The sequence below is a fragment of the Scyliorhinus torazame genome, chromosome 13, assembly GCF_047496885.1.
Source record: "Scyliorhinus torazame isolate Kashiwa2021f chromosome 13, sScyTor2.1, whole genome shotgun sequence".
Classification (NCBI taxonomy): domain Eukaryota; kingdom Metazoa; phylum Chordata; class Chondrichthyes; order Carcharhiniformes; family Scyliorhinidae; genus Scyliorhinus; species Scyliorhinus torazame.
In genome coordinates, this window is record NC_092719.1 from 176,976,021 (window position 1) to 176,997,030 (window position 21,010).

The following is a 21,010-nucleotide window of genomic DNA, read 5'->3' on the forward strand; positions in this document are numbered from 1 at the left end:
GGGATTCACGCCAGCCCCCGGCGATTCTCCGACCCGGCGGGGGGTCGGAGAATGACGCCCCTGAACTCAGAGATTGGGTCGTCATTTTGAAAGGGTGCCCCGATCTCTAAGTGAGCTTGTGGGTCCCACCCCCCCCCCCCCCCCCTCCCCACCCATGGGCAATGTCACCCCACACAAACATTATTGTTACTATTATTACATGTGCATTACCCCACACACCCCCATGGAGGACATCCCACTATGGGGTCCCTGAGGGGGCTTCCCGTCTTCTGGCCTCGCCGAACTCTCCTTATAGCACCAACCTCTTCCAGAACCCCACTCACCTCCCCCAACCTCACGGAGGTCCCTACTTACCTGTCCTGCACACCCCCACCATTCAAACCACCCTCCTTCCATGGGCATGGCCCCCTGCGGGATTGAACCCATGGCAGTGGCACCTGGGCATCCCTGCACTACACCCTGACTCCTGCCAGCTTGGCAGTGCCACCCAGGCACCTTATACAGTGCCAAAGTGGCAGTGCCAAGGTGCTAGCTGGGCAGTGCCAAGGTGCCCAATTTCCAGGAGAGGGCCAGGGAGCCACTGTGCACTGACCCTGACCACCCAGGGGTCTCCGATGGCCCAGGAGACCCCCTGGGTGCCGTCCTGCATGGTCCATGTTCTTGTGGGCCACCATTGATCAGCGCCCAGCTGCAGCCTCCCTGGGGAGGCTGGTGAATCAAGGGAGGCCAGTAGATCCTGGGTAGGTAGGCCTCAAGTAGGTTCACAACCTACTTTAGCGACCGCTGTTTGGTCCCGCCCCTTTTGGACGGAGTTCCGATTCCAACACTTTGCGGGACTTGGGTGAATCCCGCGAGGCACAGAGGCTGCTGGGAAGCCTATAGGAGGGCTTTCCCAGGATTCTCCGGCCGCGTTGTGCTCGGTCGCGCGCAACGTGGCCAGAGAATCGCGTCCATTGTTAAATGTACTGATTTGAAAGGTTTACAGAGTGCAATGGTTTTTAAATTCTGAGATGAAGAGAAAGATTAAATCAAGAATAGAACAGCAGATAAGAAGTGTAGTCTTGTGGAGGTTACGATCAATGTCAATTAGTAAGAAGCCTTACAATACCAGGTTATAGTCCGACAGGTTTGTTTGAATTCACCTGAGGAAGGAGCAGTGCTCCGAAAGCTAGTGATTCGAAACAAACCTGTTGGACTTTGATCTGGTGTTGCAAGACTTCTTACTGTGCCCACCCCAGTCCAACTCCGGCATCTCCACATCAATGTCAATTGGGTTAACATTGAATAGAAGATCGGTTAAAACATGACATTGCTACGACGCAATGGTTCCCTGAGATAATCTGGGGCATGAAATTCTTTGAGGGATGTTCCCCATCCTCAAAACTAAAATTGAAGAGAAAATAAAATGAAGTAAAAGCATATTAATGAGTTGTATAATCTGTGAAAACAAATAACACTTTAACAAGACTTGCCATGCTGGTGGAAAACCTTGAGAATGGATGAAAGTTATTTTTGCGATGGCCCAGATATTATGAGAGTTGATTATCACCTTGTCACCACCCTGTTAATGTCGGAAAGGAAGATTGTAGCAGGACTAAAATTGCGTAGGGACTTGACTCCATGATTTACCATTGAAAGTCCACCTATTCTGATTTTTAGATGGAAGATTTGGTGGTGTTTAAATGGATGTTTGACGGTCAATTTACAATTGGAGACCGGGTCTGTTTTATGCCTTCTTATTGAACCATTATTTCCCTAGCAGGCTTCTGAATTTGTCGGAGATTTGGCATACTCTAGTGTAACCTTACTCTGCATACCAATGTTCCTCATCTATCATTTTTATGGTTTTCATGAGTCCATAAACGGGGCTAAAATTGAGTTGGGGACAAAATTTGTTCCTGCACATTATTTTCTTTCTTGTGTACTGTGTTCAGATTTTACACAGGACGATAGTGAGGACTTTGTATGGGTTTTGTGATTATGAATTAACAGAGGTAGACCATATTTGATCCACTCTCATGGAATGGCAAAATGTTGATAGCCTTACCCTTCTGTAACTTTATAAATCTATATTCTATTTACAACATTTGTAAATAATTGTAAAATGTTACAATAGTATGATCATGATATAATGGAGCCTGTGTTGTGTGCCTTCGACATATAAGGCTTGAGCAAAAATGTACAATTAATGCTTTCCTCACCAAAGAGCCGGAGCCAAGAATGTACGTAAAGTTCCACTTCTTCCGGAAGGTATTGTAAATGTTTAGAATTATCACTGTATTAAGTTTAGTTTTTTTATATTTTGTATAGCATAAATTAGTTTTAAAGTAGTAGAATTATAGGGCAATGTCCACTGCAAAATTGATCACAGTTCTTAAAAATATTTTATTTGACACTTTTAGGTTCATGTGGGCCCAATGAGACCCACAAGTGTTGGTTGGCTGAAGCTCAAGAGTGCAAACCCCAAAGAGCATCCAATTATTGAACCAAACTACTTATCTACAGGTGGCCTTTTCTTTTCTATTTTAGTCATAAATTACTGTTTTTATACATTTGTATAATGTTTAGATAAATATGCTGTTGTGGCATGACCTTTTGTGAAAAATAAAGCTGATTATATTTGAAAATAGCCAGCTTTATATTCGTGGTTCCCCAGTATTGACTAGCTTCAATGGGTGGAATTTTCCGGACCCTTCGCGGATGGGCTGGGAGATGGAAAGGCTGGCAAGATGGTACTGGAAGGGGCCTTGCTGCCACTGCGCATCTTGCCAGTGGTGGAAAAGTTGACAGAATAGGGAGACTATGTGTGAAAACTGGAGGCCTCCACCAGCAAGCTCAGGAGAGAGGACCCTAACCCACTCACCCACAGTGGCAATGACTGCCTGTGCAGCAACAATGTCACCAGTGCTCCACGATGCCTCCGCCATCAAGCATGGTCTCCCTAACCTACCTGAAATCTTACGTATGCCTGACCATTGAGCTGCCAGTTCTCTGGGCCCCAGGTATCACTGTCTACAGAAGCTGGGCCACTTCTCATATTTGGCCCTGGTAGTCTGCTTGGAATTTTTACAAAAAAGAAAGTCTTAGTTGGAGAATTTTGCCCATAATAGACAAAATATATTCATCTAAATGGAAATACATTTCTGTATATTTGTGTTTTACATATTTATGCCAAATTACTTGTTTTAACTTTTGTCTCATGTAAATGTTCATTTTGCAGAAACTGATGTTTTGGAACTTCGTCAGTCAGTGAAGCTAACTAGGGAGATTTTTGCTCAAAAGGCATTTGATAGGTACCGTGGTCAAGAGGTAACACCTGGCAGCCATGCGCAGACGGATAAGGAAATTGATGCTTTTGTGAGAGAAAAGGCTGATAGTGCCTACCATCCATCATGCACCTGTAAAATGGGCCAACCCTCTGATCCCATGGCAGTTGTTGACCCTGAGACTAGAGTTATAGGGATGGAGAACTTGCGGGTTGTTGATTCTTCAATAATGCCAAGTCTTGTTAGTGGCAACCTAAATGCCCCCACAATCATGTTGGCTGAGAAGGCTGCCGACATAATCAAGGGGTGCCCAGCACTGTGTGACAAGGATGTTCCTGTTTATAAACCCAAATCTTAGACATTTGGTGGTGCAAAGGTAGTGCACATTAAATGCTGCCCGATTACCTGAAAAAAGGTTAATGTTTTCTCACCAATGAAAAGGCAACTAGAATATTTAAAGTCATACTTAATACAGGAAGAAAATCTGAATACTTGTTAATAACCTGTTTGATACAAAATTTATTGAATTCAAACTAGCTTTATATTTTGTGGGTTGTCTTATTTTACTTCCCGTTAAATTTCCCTCCATTGGGTAAATCACAAATTAAACAGCATATTGTACTTAATATTGTCTCCAATGTTATGACTGATGTTATGAACATGGTTGAACTCCAACCAAGGTAATCAGTTGTGCAAATTCTACTGTGAGATGATATGTGCTGTCACATTTATAAAGGGCGTGCGTGATGTTGTGTAAAACCAATCTATGTTTAAAGTGAAATTTACCTTTTTTTCTTGAAGTATAATTTGCCTGTTAATTCATGTTTAATTTACATTGAAGCGGATTTGTGATAAAGCAAAAGCTACAAAAAGTAAAATTGCATCTGTTTCCCCTAAGGATCACAACAACAGAGAATGGGAATGAATAATGCTGTAGATTGCTCAGCTGTTGGTTATAATAGTACACATCAACATCACTTTGTACACTAGTGGAATTTGCAGACTCCACATGGCAAGTTATACATTGGTCTTTCACATTGGATAGTAGACATAAGAATGATTGAAGTCATTGCAATCATTTCCAACTTTGGTTGAATAATTCATTTACCAGCCAAATAAAATGAAAAAGTGCCACCATTTCATTCAGAAAAATAGGGCATTGTTCATGCCTGGATCAATGATAATGTTTCACCACATGTGCTAAATGAGTCTTCAGTCTTTCTTCTGGTTTTGTCTTTTTCTTCTCTCAGCAGTTTTCAGCATGTGAATAGGTTATATTACTATTTTTCTGTTGCGTGGTTGTGTTCACATTATTGTCCTCTGCAGTCCATCTTTTTGTGAGTTTCTTTGGTCTTATCCACGAAGAACAGGCAGCTACTGTTAGTTTTAATTCCCCATCTATTGTCATGGGTGTGTTCTATAATTGAGAACTTTTACACCTCCCTTCCATTGTCCTATATCTTTGGGAAAATGCGATACATGCACCACTTTCTCAACATTGCTAAGTCATTCACTTGAAAATGAACAAATTATCTGGCCAATTATATCACTGCTATGTCTGGGGCCTGACTGCACAGAATATCTTACATTTGCCTACTAAAATGTGCTATATAAATGTGTGTTGTTCCTTTATTTGAGCCAGAAGTTTATCAAAGCCTATTTTTTTATCTTTCAGGTTTAGAGAAACATGAGTAGAAAAATTTAACTCTCAGCCGTATATTTTTCTGCACTTTGAAATCTCATCTCTCTTGCCTTTGGCCTCCATTCACTACATTTCTGCATGTACTGGTTCACATAACCACACCCTCATCTCCAGCTGTGACCCCCTAGTCCCCATTAAAATCCATTGCTCTCTCTCACCCTGATAATTCTCGCTCGAATGGCCCTAAGCCTAAGGGACCAAGACTTGTTTATATTTATTCTGGCAAGGCTAGAATTTATTGTCTATGCATAATTGCCCTTGAGAAGGTTACCTTCTTGAATCACTGCAGTCCACATGGTATAGGCAAAGTCTCAAGTACTGTTAGCAAGGGAGTTCCAAGATTTTGACCCAGCAACAGTGAAGGGACAGTGAGATGATTCCATGTCAGGATGGTGTGTGTCTTGGAGGGGGAAGCTTGCAGGTAATGGTATTCCAGTCACTGGCTGCCCCTGTTCTTTAATAGAGCAGAGGTTATGGGTTTGGAAGGTGCTGTCGCTGGAGCCTTGGTGAGTTGCTGTAATTCATCTTGTAAAATATGCAGACTACTGCCATTATGCACTGGTATTGGGGGAGTGAACATTTAAGCTAGTGAATGAGATGCTAATCAGACAGACTACTTTGTCCAAGATGATGTTGAGCTTATTAAGTATTGCTGGAGCTGCACTCACCCAGGCAAGTGGAGTGTATTCCATCACACTCGTGTAGATGGTGGATAGACTTTTGAGTCAGGAGGAACAGATATGGCACGCAACTTGTTTAGCCATTCTTCACAAGATCTAGCTATACCATATAAAGCACTCTTGGGACCTGGTCTTATTTACAAAATCTGCTCACTATTCTAGGATCACTCTGGAATGCACAATTTCTGTCCTTTACTGCCAACTGCTTTAACTCCTCTTCTGTCTCTTACCTCTCATCTTCAGTTCAAAGAACTCTTGTCACTAAGATTCAAATTTTGTTCAGCTGCAACTTCCCTTAATGTGTCAGGACAAAATTCCTCTCAGGATTCCCCCTTCCTTAGCCCTGAATTTTCACCTTTCTTTTCTCTGCCTATCTCCAGTATGCCCTCTCCAATCTCAACATGCCCATATGACTCACCTTTTGCTCCCTCGATCTTTTTCCCAGATAACTGCTGACTACTCAGCTTCTCTTCCTGGTCCTCATGTTTACTGCTAATGTTCTCTTCTCAGGTTTCCCTCTTAAATAAACCAAGCCTTGGCCCTTGTGTACTCGCAAACGACTGCCCCATTTTCCATCTCCCTTTCCTCTCTAAAGATCCTGATCATGCTATAGTTTTCCAAATCTGTGCCCATCTTTCACTGCAGCTCCAGGTTTAGACTCTCCACCAGGATTCCACCCCTCCACACAATTGAAATTAGCCTTATCAAAGTTGTAAATAATATCCTGTGTGACGATGACAGAGGAAAACTATCCCTCCATTCCTTGTCAGTGTGGCTGTAGCTCCTGACATTGATGACACCATCTTCTTCTAAGGCCGGCCCACCATTGTCCAGTTGGTTTTGTAACCAGGGAATCACCTGCAATTACTTCTCTTTGCGTTCCTGCACTGTTACCTTCTTGTGACCACCAAAGATCCATCCTTGGTCCCCTACATCTCAACTATATGCTGCTCCTCAATGATATCATGCAAAAACACAGCCCTACCTCACCACCACCTCTCCTGACTCCCGCCCCCGTCCACTGTCTCTAAATTGTCAGATATCCAGTATTGGATAAGCATATATTTCTTCCAACTAAATATTGAAAATAATGGAGCCTTTGTCTTCTGTCCATGCTGCAAACTCCTTTCCCTATCCACTATTGCTCTCCCCAGCACTGTCTAAGGTTGATGAAGACAGGTCGGAAGTTTGGTGTTGCATCTAAACCATGAGATGAATTTCCACCTCCATAACAGCAGCACCAGCCTCACCGGCTTAAATGTCATCTATGTCTTTGTTCGCTTCAGACATGACTATTCCAGTGGACTCCTGACCAGCCTCTCACATTCCAACTTTCATTGCCTTGAGGCCATCCAAAACTCTACTGCAAGTCTCCTAATTTGTATCGCATCCTGTTCACCCATCATTCCTGTACAGTAAAGTCAGTTAAGCAACATCTTTATTTTAAAATTCTCATAGTTTTCAAATCACTCCATAGGTTCACCCTTCCGTATCCTCCACTGCAACAAATATCTGCACTGTTTCAAATCTGACCTCGCGAGCATCCCAAATTTTAATTGCTGTGCCATTGGCAGCATTCTTTCAGCAGCCCACATTCTGGAATTCCCTCCCTAAAACCTCTCCATCGCTCTATCTTTAAGGCTCTCCTTAAACTCTACCTCTGGCCAAACCTTTGGTCATCTAGCCAAATGTCTCTCGGTGACCCAGTGCCATATTTTATTTGATAATGCTCCTGTGCAATTTAGGGACAAATGGCTGGAGCATACATCATGCATGCTTGTTGCACCTGCATTGACATCGTAAATAAAAATCCCTACATTGGCCCCAGGGGTAAGCAATGAAAAATAAAGTTCTGAAAAATTCAGTTTTTATGTGCATATGTAAAGTAGTATGGTCCTCCTGGGCTCACACAAAAACCTCAGCCACACTGAATTAAACCAAACAATATCTTATCAATGCTGTATTACCTTTAATTGTCCTGTGTACTGTACCTTAACTTACAAGTAATGTTCACCAACATTTGAAGTAGTGCTATGCAAAGTAAATTTCTAGGAGGCTTTTGAATCACTTGTTTATTTTGTGGAAGGATTAAAGTAACCATGCATTGTTTTTATTCGAACAAATATGTTTGGGTTGTACAAGCTGTAACTTGAGTTAGGTAACAACACTAAAGAATATCAGATGTGGCAGGCATGTCAGAATAATGATTGTACAAGTTAGGTCAGAATGTGCAGGAATAAATCTTACTAGAACTATAATCTTGTGAAAATTTTGTACAATATACTTTTGTATTTTTGTGAAAAATCCACTTACAGTATCGACTTGGAGGTACAGCAAAAATTATTTTTTAAGGATCAAAGTGAAAGTACAGAAAGAACCAGAGTCACCTAGAATTTTCACAGTAATAACAGTTCAGCCTCGTTCATGAGAAATTAACTTAATTTTACTTGGGGTTCAATGTTACTTTCAACTTACTCTTACAGAAATATACACTGTTGTGTACATACATTTCCAGCACTATGGTATGGTGGTATGGAAAATACATATACAGACCTTACTGAACCATACGTACGATCACAAAATAGTACAACCTTATAAACTGAATATACAAATACTGTACTACACAAAAGGCTTACTGCATACAAAAATAGTCATGAAGGTTGCACACAAGGAAAGAGTTGTGCAATCAAAGGTTGCTTTACCATGTGCTGGGTATGGAATAAAAACAATTTAAAACCTTATGTATCCCTGACTGAGGTAAAATATCTTGCTTTAGATCTTGTTACTAGTAGAATATACAGAAGTGTTTAAAAATGCATACAGTTTAAAAGATCCTAGAGGCTGTTACTAATGATGGGCCAGTAATTGAAACAGACAATCATTTAAAATATATATTAAAAATTCTGAAAATGTACATAGCAAAAAAAGAAAGTCTTCACATAATTCAGAAAGACCTGCTCTGTGATGTACTTTATGTATTGGAAATAAAATATGTTAATGGACACATTTAGTTTAAGCTAAACTGAAAATACTGATGCTTATGCTGATGAAATGTCATTTGAAGGAGTGTCATTAAAGGAATCTTACTTTCGGATGCATGCATTTATAGCCCTAAGCAATATGTTGAGACTGCTAATAATCACATTAACAGAAAGCTACAGCTAATCTCAGTGGCAGACAGAATTGTACATCTTGACTGTTATGTTCTTTCTGTTGTGAGCATTTGTATTAAACAAGATATGCAAAAATCAGAGACTGTGTTACTGAAACCACCCAGGTTAAATTAAATACTTGAAAGGAGCCGCTTAGATGATTCAAGTTGAAATTTATCTCAGCTGGTTTTGCTTCAGTGTGGAAAAGTAGCTTTCAGTAAAATGAGTGACACAATGGAAACTGTCAGTTACTACAAGTGATTTAGAAATAAATATCGAAACGTACTAAAGATTAAAATACTTCTAAATATTTGTCATTCCAAGTAAGAGTGCAAGTAAATTATCTTTGCATATCCTGTGTAAAGTTAGGTTTATATTTTACTTTAATTAAAAATTATTTGCCAAAGTTTTTTCCTTTGGCTCCAGACTTCGCACAAAACCCTAAAGTTAAACTTGCATCATACACAAAAAAAAGGCAGCTCTATCAGTACATTTACTCATGAATGTGTACTTCTATTAAAAAATAACAGTAATCTATAGAGTAAGTGACAGTAATTTGGAACCATAAATATTGCTGATTATCAGTTACAGTACCAGGATTACAAAATATAGAACATCTCTTTACAAATACAAATTTGTTATCTGTATGTTACAACCATGTACATTTTTTCTACTAGTTTTAAATTAACCTTGTTGAAAGTAACATGAGTGCCATTGTTCTTACCAATGTAGATTAGCCATAATGTTCTTAATAGCCAGAAAATTTGCCTTTCTCCCCAGCAGCAGCTGATGCAGTATGACAAAAATGATATATCCTATGTAAACTCACAAAATATTTTTAAAAACAGCTAATTTTTCACCCCCCCCCCAAAAAAAAACCTCAGAACTGCTGCAGGATTTTGAAAAGCTGTTCAGAATGGTTCATATTTGCATGAAAAAAATGACAGAGAAAAGATATGTTTTATAGTTTCAAATCTTTTGATATGCCAACACTTGCTCTCAGCTATAAGTCCAAGTGTATATCTGAGGTAATGACATCTGTCATATTTGATTGTCATCACCTTTATAATAACTTCCCTTTTAACTGTATTCATCATCACAGACATAATGCACTGCTTTCTTCAACACCAGTTGAATGACATTCTCACTGAGAAAAACTATGTGGCCTTGGATGGTAAAAATGTGGCTTTACTTCACCATAAGATTTTTCTCCTCGGTCCTCAGTAAAACTTTGCGTTCTAGTTAGATTTGGTTCATGGTAGGATATATTTCTTTAGAATTACCAGGTTCTGAGCAGATTACACTGCCGTACCAAAGGACAAAATTAAGGTTACTGACCAGAGTACCATCACTTTGAAGAAGCTCTGTTGGTCACTTGATCTAGCTAGTGCCATAAGAATTCTTTGACTGTGGGGCACTTGCTTCATTTGTTTCTACAAACAAGTCTTCCACAGTAAATGCTATAAAGTGGTGATGCATATCATTTCGTCACCTAGGTCCTCTTCATATATCCCAATGTCTGTTTCCTCATCACTGTATCCAGGACCATAATCTTGTAGTTCATAATCACACCTGTTTTTAACAGGGAACATATCTCCACTAGTTCCATTATGAAGATTGCCATTTAATAAATTGCTTGCTGCACTTTCCATTTCGTCAATAGTCATATCACAGGCATCTGCAAGTTCATGTTTAGTAACTGAAACAAATTTTGGATCTTTTGCATATCGTCCTAGACCTTCTGATATTAGGACCTTTTAAAAACAAGCAAAATAATGCAATTATTAACCTTGCAACCATTCATTTTTTCTCTAACAAATAACTTGTGTTCTAGTGCATTTTAATAGCATGCAAGATAATACAAAATTAGAAGTATCCAGAAACTCAAGCCTGAATTGGAACTTTTGTCAGGAAAATCTGAATGTTTAATTGAAATTCTCTGATATGCCAGGTACCATTTTCTGACTGAGAACAGGCAATCCACTCCCAAACTATGTTAAAACAACATCTAGGAGGCATGTGGGACTATTCCCAGTAATTTATTTCCCTTATATTTTACTGCAGATAGTCAGCAGAAAGGGCCTATAATTTCCTTTTAATGTGCAGCTGAACACAGTAGCTGAAATGTCAGGAGTTTGGGGCAAACCTATAATTTTCCATTTCATTAAAACACTGACCTCTGTGGAATTTAGTGAAGAGAAAATATATTGCACGGAATTGAAACAAAATGCTAATAGTTTTGTAGATATCCCTACTCAATATATTTCCTAGGTGCTCTGTGTCCCAATGCTTTAAATATTAAATTGTATTGTTGACTATCTTCCATTCTTGTCTATTTGCACTATTTTGAATTCTGGGCAAGCTTTGTGTAACAAGTGAGATACAGAATATATTTTCTGGCCCGTTGTCTTATTTTTAACTATGACATTTTATCTTGGCATCTGGTCTGAAATTACAACTAAGAATAAAGCCCCTGTTTATTGCTGGACAGGGATCAGGAGGGTGAACAGCAGACCTCCTTGATAATAATATTGTGACACCCCAGCAATTGTGCTGGCAAGTGCCCATTTTCTTTGTACAATTTCTAGCCCAAGAGCTAAAACAAGATTCAGATTTCATGGAAACACTGAAAATAATTCTGAGAGTTGTGATGTGTTGTTAAGTTGCCCCGAGGTTTTATTTAACACCTTCTTAAGAGTTCCTAGTGTACCAGGTCAGACTTCCCTCCATCCGTTGGAGCTGACCCAGATGAATATCCAGCAGGGCTGGCCTGATGTGGCTATGAAGATTTATGTGAGTAGTATCACCCCAAAGCTTTGGGTATAATGTAGGAAAAGATTATATGACCTCAAAGGAGCAGCAAAGCCAAACATATCCATTTTCTTATTCAACAGAAAACATTCCTTTTGATCCCTCCCCAGTCCTCTCAACAAATTCTCTTCCCATAAGCTTAGCTTGTAGAACTCTGGCCGTTAAGTCACAAGTTTCGAGTCCCATTCCGGGACCCGAGCACAAAATCAAGGCTGACACTCCAGTTTAGTATTGAGGAGTGCTGAACTGACATGGTGCCATCTTTCGGATGCGAGCTAGCAAGGGAGAGACAAATGCTTCCCTTCAAAAATCAGTTGCACCAGGTATTGGAAGATCATGGCTTAGCGTGAGCATCCATTTCCAGCCTGCGTCATCTTTCATGGCATCACCATTCTGCAGTTCATTTTGGAGTGTCGCCATCTCCAGGGATGCTGAAACAGGGTCCTAACAACAGGAATCGGTGTCACCAACTTTTTGGAACCTTGTTGTGAGCTGAAATGACTGTCATGGGTCTTCACTTCTGAGAACCAAGTGTCCACCTTGGACAGTTTGATGGATCAAATAGACGGGGTTTTTCAGGAGTTACCCATCTTCCACTGTCTGCTTTCCCATAGATCAATATAATGCTGGTGCAAATCTCACAGGAAAGGCAGTGTTGCTACAGGATGATTATGTGTTCACCTCTCTCATTATCCCTGCATGTCTGCTCCTAGCCGCCAAGCTCTAACCAAGTAAGGCAGCTAGAACAGACAGGCCTGGCAGCAGCTGAAGTGCAGGTACGCAGTCAACTATGAGCATACTGAGAATCCCAACATGTGCAACAGCAGGCTTCCACCAGTTTTGCTGAGGCCAGGGATTCACACTTGGGTGTAAAATAAATTCAACGGAATAGTGTGTTGGGAATTAAATTCATCATCTTAATCACATTGAATAATTTTAGCCTGCATGGATTTGGATTTGTTTATTGTCACATGTACCGAGGTACAGTGAAAAGTATTTTTCTATGTCCAGCTCAAACAGATAATTTAATTCATGAAAATAAAAACAGCGTAATAGGGCAACACAAGGTATACAGTCTAAATACATAGACACAGACATTGGGTGAAGCATACAGGAGTGTGGTATTAGTAGGGCAGCACGGTGGCGCAGTGGTTAGCACTGCTGCCTCATGGCGCCGAGGTCCCAGGTTCAATCCCGGCTCTGGGTCACTGTCTGTGTAGAGTTTGCATATTCTCCCCGTGTTTGCGTGGGTATCGCCCCCATTACCCAAAGATGTGCAGGGTAGGTGGATTGGACACATTAAATTGCCCCTTAATTGGAAAAAATGAATTGGGTACTCTAAATTTTTTTTAAAAATGAAAATAAAAAAGGAGTGTAGTATTAGTCAGATCAGTCCATAAGCACAGTGGTTAGCACTGTTGCTTCACAGCGCCAGGGCCCCAGGTTTGATTCCCGGCTTGGGTCACTGTCTGTGCGGAGTTCACACATTCTCCCTGTGTCTGCGTGAGTTTCCTCCGGGTGCTCCGGTTTTCTCTCCACAATTCCCGAAAGACGTTCTGTTAGGTGAATTGGACATTCTGAATTCTCCCTATGTGACCCGAACAGGCGCCGGAATGTGACGACTAGGGGCTTTTCACAGTAACTTCATTGCAGTGTTAATGTAAGCATACTTGTGACAATAAAGATTATTATTATTATGAAGAGGGTTGTTTAGGAGTCTGGTAACAGCAGGGAAGAAGCTGTTTTTGAATCTATTTGTGTGAGTTCTCAGGCTTTTGTATCTCCTGCTTGATGGGAGAAGTTGGCAGAGTGAGTGAGCCGGGTGGGAGAGGTCATTGATTATGCTGCCTGCTTTCCCAAGGCAGCGGGAAGTGTAGATAGAGTCAATGGATGGGAGGCGGGTTTGTGTGATGGATTGGGTGGTGCTCACGACTCTGTTGTTTCTTGCGGCCTTGGGCTGAGCAGTTGCCATACCAGGCTGTGATGCACCTGTAAACGTTGGTAAGAGTCGATGTGGACATGCTGAATTTCCTTAGTTTCTTGAGAAAGTATAGGCGTTGTTGTGCTTTTTTGGTTGTAGCGTCGACGTGGGTGGACCAGGACAGATTTTTGTTGATGTGCACGCCTAGGATTGGAAGCTGTCAATCATTTCCACCTCGATCCCGTTGATGCAGTCAGGGGTGTGTACAGTATTTTGCTTCCTGAAGTCAATGACCAGCATGGTGCTTTTCCAGTTCCTTTCAAGATTATATTCACCTTGTCACTTATGTAGAAGCTGGTTTAATGAATCAGTTCTTTGACGCAGGATGAAGGCAGCAGTGAAGAATGCAACGACGACTATAAATACAAAAGGGCTCTGTGTAACATTTTAGGACAGGAGGATGAACAGAATGGGGCAGGGAAGTGAGCCTAGGTAAGGTGCTCTTTCGGAGAGTCAGTGCAGACTCAATGGGCCAAATAGCCTCCTTCTGCACTGTAGGGATTCTAATCTTTGTCACTAGAATTGCCGTGCATTCAACCTCTCCCTCACATGCCTTGCTTTAAGATGGCCCGCCTTCTTCACCTTCATCTTGATCTTCCTCATCCAATGAGGATTGCTGGTGTTCCTCATCCAATTTCAATCTTCCCTGTAAGACAATCTTTTGAAGAACTCAGTACACCAATGTAATGTGGGAGACTGTGGGCCATGTTGTAGAGTGGCTCTGGACATGTCCAGCTAATTGTGCTCCAATAATCCCATATAATGCCAATACTCATACAATGGTGGTCCTATGACTTTCAGTCTACAGGCAGCTTGAGGAAGGGTGGTATGAGCTTGTCTCGCAGCAGCCATTTACTTCAATGGAAAAGTAGATACTTAGGGTGCATTGAGACTGACTGGATTGCTCGAATATAGAGAGCCAACATTCACTCAGTGGGCCAATGACTTCCTTATGTGCTGTAATTTATAGGGGTTTAATCTGTTACTGCCTGTTTTGTGTTTGAATTTTACCGATAGTGTGATCCCAATACAATGCTCCAGGATTGCTGCTGCTCAAGAACTGCATGCCTGCAGTATGAGAATCTGGGGCAAAATTCTCCCGAAACGGTGCGATGTCCGCCGACTGGCACCCAAAACGGCGCCAATCAGACGGGCATCGCGCCGCCCCAAAGGTGCGGAATGCTCCGCATCTTTGGGGGCCGAGCCCCAACATTGAGGGGCTAGGCCGGCGGCGGAGGAATTTCCGCCCCGCCAGCTGGCGGAAACGGCCTTTGTTGCCCCGCCAGCTGGCACGGAAATGACATCTCCGGGCGGCGCATGCGCGGGAGCGTCAGCTGACAGTTTCCCACGCATGCGCAGTGGAGGGAGTCTCTTCCGTCTCCGCCATGGTGGAGACGGAAGGGAAAGAGTGCCCCCACGGCACAGGCTCGCCCGCGGATCGGTGGGCCCCGATCGCAGGCCAGGCCACCGTGGGGGCACCCCCCGGTGCCAGATCGCCCCGCGCCCCCCCCCCCCCCCAGGACCCCGGAGCCCGCCCACGCCGCCTTGTCCTGCCGTTCAAAAGGTGGTTTAATCCATGCCGGCGGGACAGGCAATTTATCGGAGGGACTTCGGCCCATTCGTGCCGGAGAATCCAGCGGGGGGGCCCGCCAACCGGCGCGGCCCGATTCCCGCCCCCGCCGAATATCCGGTGCCGGAGACTTCGGGAACCGGCGGGGGCGGGATTCATGCCAGCCCCCGGCGATTCTCCGACCCGGCGGGGGGTCGGAGAATGACGCCCCTGGTCTTTCGTAATAATGTGATGTCAGTCAGTTACTGCTGTTCCTCCCACACAATGCATATTCTAGAAGTGCACCAAGGATAAGCAGCAGGTTATCTAGCTCCATCTTATTAAACACTGCTGCTGAAGGAAGGTTGAAATAGTTGGTGTAAAGGTGTTATGTAATACTGTGTCAAAACTGGAATTGAGAATTATGAATTTTTTATTTTTTTTTATTTCGGCGGCAGCGGTGCGCAGGGGCCTTCTGGGAGGTGAGTAGTGTATTTAAAAACCTTACCTTTACAGGAGCAGCCCTTTGGATTTCGGCGGCAGCGGTGCGCAGGGGCCTTCTGGGAGGTGAGTAGTGTATTTAAAAACCTTACCTTTACAGGAGCAGCCCTTTGGATTTCGGCGGCAGCGGTGCGCAGGGGCCTTCTGGGAGGTGAGTAGTGAGTTTAAAAGCTCTTACCTTTACAGGAGCAGCCCTTTGGATTTCGGCGGCAGCGGTGCGCAGGGGCCTTCTGGGAGGTGAGTAGTGTATTTAAAAACCTTACCTTTACAGGAGGAGCAGCCCTTTGGATTTAGGCGGCAGCGGTGCGCAGGGGCCTTCTGGGAGGTGAGTAGTGAGTTTAAAAGCTCTTACCTTTACAGGAGCAGCCCTTTGGATTTCGGCGGCAGCGGTGCGCAGGGGCCTTCTGGGAGGTGAGTAGTGAATTTAAAAAGCCTTGCCTGGTCCCGTGTCTGTTCTTCTTTTCTGTTTTATTTGTTTTTATATAAGGCGGGAACCGGAAGTTCGACCTCTGGCAAGTCCCCCCCCCCCCCAACCAATAAATTCTGGTGGAGAGGAAACCCGAGACACTACACGTGTAGTGTCTCCCACCCGCCCTCCTCCTCTAACCTAATAATGAGACCCATTGGTGTAAGGTAAGAGCCATATTATATTATTATATTATTAGCATTGTGCAGGTCAAGGATCGGAGGTGGAGGAGCAGTCTCTGTCAGCGAGAGAACCTGAGAACATCTCAGACACTCAGAAGGTAAGAAGGTAAGTAAGTGATTTTTACTTTTTATACCTTTTTTCAAATTGTGTGTGTCGGGGGGAAACTGAAGTGACATCACAGAAAAGCTGTGACCTGAGTGGCTGGTTGGGATTCTAACCTAAATTTAAAAAAAAAAAATTTGAGTATTTGGGAACTAATTAAGCATAATAACTTAATTATAATTTAGAGGATATCTAAGCCAGAGATCGGAGAGTATTATAGTTAGCTATCGCATTTCTATTAGAAATCTAGTGCTAGGAAACAGATAGTTGACAGTAACTTTGCAATTTTTAAAAAAAGTATTAAAAAAAAAAAAAAATTTTTAATTTTAATTAATTGACGCAATGTCAGTTAGAGGGGTGCTGTGCTCTGACTGTGAGATGTGGCAGGTCCGGGAGGCTTCCAGCGTCCCGGATGGCTTCATCTGCAGAAAGTGCACCCAACTGCAGCTCCTCACAGACCGCATGGTTCGGTTGGAGCAGCAATTGGATGCACTTAGGAGCATGCAGGTGGCGGAAAGCGTCATAGATCGCAGTTATGTAAATGTGGTCACACCCAAGGTGCAGGCAGAGAAATGGGTGACCACCAGAAAGGGCAGGCAGTCAGTGCAGGAATCCCCTGTGGTTGTCCCCCTCTCGAACAGATATACCCCTTTGGATACTGTCGGGGGGGATAGCCTATCAGGGGAAAACAGCAGCAGCCAGAGCAGTGGCACCACGGCTGGCTCTGATGTTCAGAAGGGAGGGTCAAAGCGCAGAAGAGTAATAGTAATAGGGGACTCTATAGTCAGGGGCACAGATAGGCGCTTCTGTGGACGTGAAAGAGACTCCAGGATGGTATGTTGCCTCCCTGGTGCCAGGGTCCAGGATGTCTCCGAACGGGTAGAGGGAATCCTGAAGGGGGAGGGCAAACAGGCAGAGGTCGTTGTACATATTGGTACTAACGACATAGGCAGGAAGGGGCATGAGGTCCTGCAGCAGGAGTTCAGGGAGCTAGGCAGAAAGTTAAAAGACAGGACCTCGAGGGTTGTAATCTCGGGATTACTCCCTGTGCCACGTGCCAGTGAGGCTAGAAATAGGAAGATAGAGCAGACAAACACGTGGCTAAACAGCTGGTGTAGGAGGGAGGGTTTCCGTTATCTGGACCACTGGGAGCTCTTCCGGGGCAGGTGTGACCTGTATAAGATGGACGGGTTGCATCTAAACCGGAGAGGCATAAATATCCTGGCCGCGAGGTTTGCTAGTGTCACACGGGAGGGTTTAAACTAGTATGGCAGGGGGGTGGGCACGGGAGCAATAGGTCAGAAGGTGAGAGCATTGAGGGAGAACTAGGGAATAGGGACAGTGTGGCTCTGAGGCAGAGCAGACGGGGAGAAGTTGCTGAACACAGCGGGTCTGGTGGCCTGAAGTGCATATGTTTTAATGCAAGGAGCATTAGGGTAAGGCAGATGAACTTAGAGCTTGGATTACTACTTGGAACTATGATGTTGTTGCCATTACAGAGACCTGGTTGAGGGAAGGGCAGGATTGGCAGCTAAACGTTCCAGGATTTAGATGTTTCAGGCGGGATAGAGGGGGATGTAAAAGGGGAGGCGGAGTTGCGCTACTTGTTCGGGAGAATATCACAGCTATACTGCGAGAGGACACCTCAGAGGGCAGTGAGGCTATATGGGTAGAGATCAGGAATAAGAAGGGTGCAGTCACAATGTTGGGGGTATACTACAGGCCTCCCAACAGCCAGCGGGAGATAGAGGAGCAGATAGGTAGACAGATTTTGGAAAAGAGTAAAAACAACAGGGTTGTGGTGATGGGAGACTTCAACTTTCCCAATATTGACTGGGACTCACTTAGTGCCAGGGGCTTAGACGGGGCGGAGTTTGTAAGGAGCATCCAGGAGGGCTTCTTAAAACAATATGTAAACAGTCCAACTAGGGAAGGGGCGGTACTGGACCTGGCATTGGGGAATGAGCCCGGCCAGGTGGTAGATGTTTCAGTAGGGGAGCATTTCGGTAACAGTGACCACAATTCAGTAAGTTTTAAAGTACTGGTGGACAAGGATAAGAGTGGTCCGAGGATGAATGTGCTAAATTGGGGGAAGGCTAATTATGACAATATTAGGCGGGAACTGAAGAACATAGATTGGGGGCGGATGTTTGAGGGCAAATCAACATCTGACATGTGGGAGGCTTTCAAGTGTCAGTTGAAAGGAATACAGGACAGGCATGTTCCTGTGAGGAAGAAAGATAAATACGGCAATTTTCGGGAACCTTGGATGACGAGTGATATTGTAGGCCTCGTCAAAAAGAAAAAGGAGGCATTTGTCAGGGCTAAAAGGCTGGGAACAGACGAAGCCTGTGTGGCATATAAGGAAAGTAGGAAGGAACTTAAGCAAGGAGTCAGGAGGGCTAGAAGGGGTCATGAAAAGTCATTGGCAAATAGGGTTAAGGAAAATCCCAAGGCTTTTTACACGTACATAAAAAGCAAGAGGGTAGCCAGGGAAAGGGTTGGCCCACTGAAGGATAGGCAAGGGAATCTATGTGTGGAGCCAGAGGAAATGGGCGAGGTACTAAATGAATACTTTGCATCAGTATTCACCAAAGAGAAGGAATTGGTAGATGTTGAGTCTAGAGAAGGGGGTGTAGATAGCCTGGGTCACATTGTGATCCAAAAAGACGAGGTGTTGGGTGTCTTAAAAAATATTAAGGTAGATAAGTCCCCAGGGCCTGATGGGATCTACCCCAGAATACTGAAGGAGGCTGGAGAGGAAATTGCTGAGGCCTTGACAGACATCTTTGGATCCTCGCTGTCTTCAGGGGATGTCCCGGAGGACTGGAGAATAGCCAATGTTGTTCCTCTGTTTAAGAAGGGTAGCAAGGATAATCCCGGGAACTACAGGCCGGTGAGCCTTACTTCAGTGGTAGGGAAATTACTGGAGAGAATTCTTCGAGACAGGATCTACTCCCATTTGGAAGCAAATGGACGTATTAGTGAGAGGCAGCACGGTTTTGTGAAGGGGAGGTCGTGTCTCACTAACTTGATAGAGTTTTTCGAGGAGGTCACTAAGATGATTGATGCAGGTAGGGCAGTAGATGTTGTCAAATGGACTTCAGTCAGGCCTTTGACAAGGTCCCTCATGGTAGACTAGTACAAAAGGTGAAGTCACACGGGATCAGGGGTGAACTGGCAAGGTGGATACAGAACTGGCTAGGCCATAGAAGGCAGAGGGTAGCAATGGAGGGATGCTTTTCTAATTGGAGGGCTGTGACCAGTGGTGTTCCACAGGGATCAGTGCTGGGACCTTTGCTCTTTGTAGTATATATAAATGATTTGGAGGAAAATGTAACTGGTCTGATTAGTAAGTTTGCAGACGACACAAAGGTTGGTGGAATTGCGGATAGCGATGAGGACTGTCTGAGGATACAGCAGGATTTAGATTGTCTGGAGACTTGGGCGGAGAGATGGCAGATGGAGTTTAATCCGGACAAATGTGAGGTAATGCATTTTGGAAGGGCTAATGCAGGTAGGGAATATACAGTGAATGGTAGAACCCTCAAGAGTATTGAAAGTCAAAGAGATCTAGGAGTACAGGTCCACAGGTCATTGAAAGGGGCAACACAGGTGGAGAAGGTAGTCAAGAAGGCATACGGCATGCTTGCCTTCATTGGCCGGGGCATTGAGTATAAGAATTGGCAAGTCATGTTGCAGCTGTATAGAACCTTAGTTAGGCCACACTTGGAGTATAGTGTTCAATTCTGGTCGCCACACTACCAGAAGGATGTGGAGGCTTTAGAGAGGGTGCAGAAGAGATTTACCAGAATGTTGCCTGGTATGGAGGGCATTAACTATGAGGAGCGATTGAATAAACTCGGTTTGTTCTCACTGGAACGAAGGAGATTGAGGGGAGACCTGATAGAGGTATACAAAATTATGAGGGGCATAGACAGAGTGGATAGTCAGAGGCTTTTCCCCAGGGTAGAGGGGTCAATTACTAGGGGGCATAGGTTTAAGGTGAGAGGGGCAAGGTTTAGAGTAGATGTACGAGGCAAGTTTTTTACGCAGAGGGTAGTGGGTGCCTGGAACTCGCTACCGGAGGAGGTAATGGAAGCAGGGACGATAGGGACATTTAAGGGGCATCTTGACAAATATATGAATAGGATGGGAATAGAAGGATACGGACCCAGGAAGTGTAGAAGATTGTAGTTTAGTCGGGCAGTATGGTCGGCACGGGCTTGGAGGGCCGAAGGGCCTGTTCCTGTGCTGTACATTTCTTTGTTCTTTGTTCTTTGAGATACACATAGGCATACCTGTGTATAACTATATAGTTATACCAATATGTATATCTGTCTGTGCGGAGTCTGCACGTTCTCCCCATGTCTGAGTGGGTTTCCTCCGGGTGCTCCGGTTTTCTCCCACAGTCCAAAGATATGCAGGTTAGGTGGATTGGCCATGTTAAATTGCCCTTAGTGTCCAAAAAGGTTGGGTGTTATGGGGATAGGGTGGAGGCGTGGGCTTAAGTGGGGTGCTCTTTCTAAGGGCCGGTGCAGACTCGATGGGCCGAATGGCCTCCTTCGCTAAATTCTATGAATATCTGTATATAACAGTACTAGTGTATATAGCTAC

The 21,010-nt window shown here is 43.8% G+C and overlaps 2 protein-coding genes across 6 annotated transcripts in view; one reads left to right on the forward strand and one right to left on the reverse strand.

Annotated features, from left to right (window-relative positions):
- The window catches only part of chdh (choline dehydrogenase), a 140,247-nt gene extending 131,351 nt beyond the window's left edge, over positions 1 to 8,896 (forward strand). For all 5 annotated transcript variants that reach the window (XM_072472489.1, XM_072472490.1, XM_072472493.1 and 2 more), the window contains 2 exons: positions 2,403 to 2,505; positions 3,221 to 8,896. In XM_072472489.1, coding sequence (XP_072328590.1) covers positions 2,403 to 2,505; positions 3,221 to 3,624 — 507 coding nt within the window. In that variant the 3' untranslated portion in view covers positions 3,625 to 8,896. The remainder of the gene's footprint in view (positions 1 to 2,402; positions 2,506 to 3,220) is intronic.
- The window catches only part of cacna1db (calcium channel, voltage-dependent, L type, alpha 1D subunit, b), a 1,216,201-nt gene continuing 1,202,962 nt past the window's right edge, over positions 7,772 to 21,010 (reverse strand). The window contains exon 50 of the mRNA XM_072472487.1: positions 7,772 to 10,554. Coding sequence (XP_072328588.1) covers positions 10,261 to 10,554 — 294 coding nt within the window. The 3' untranslated portion in view covers positions 7,772 to 10,260. The remainder of the gene's footprint in view (positions 10,555 to 21,010) is intronic.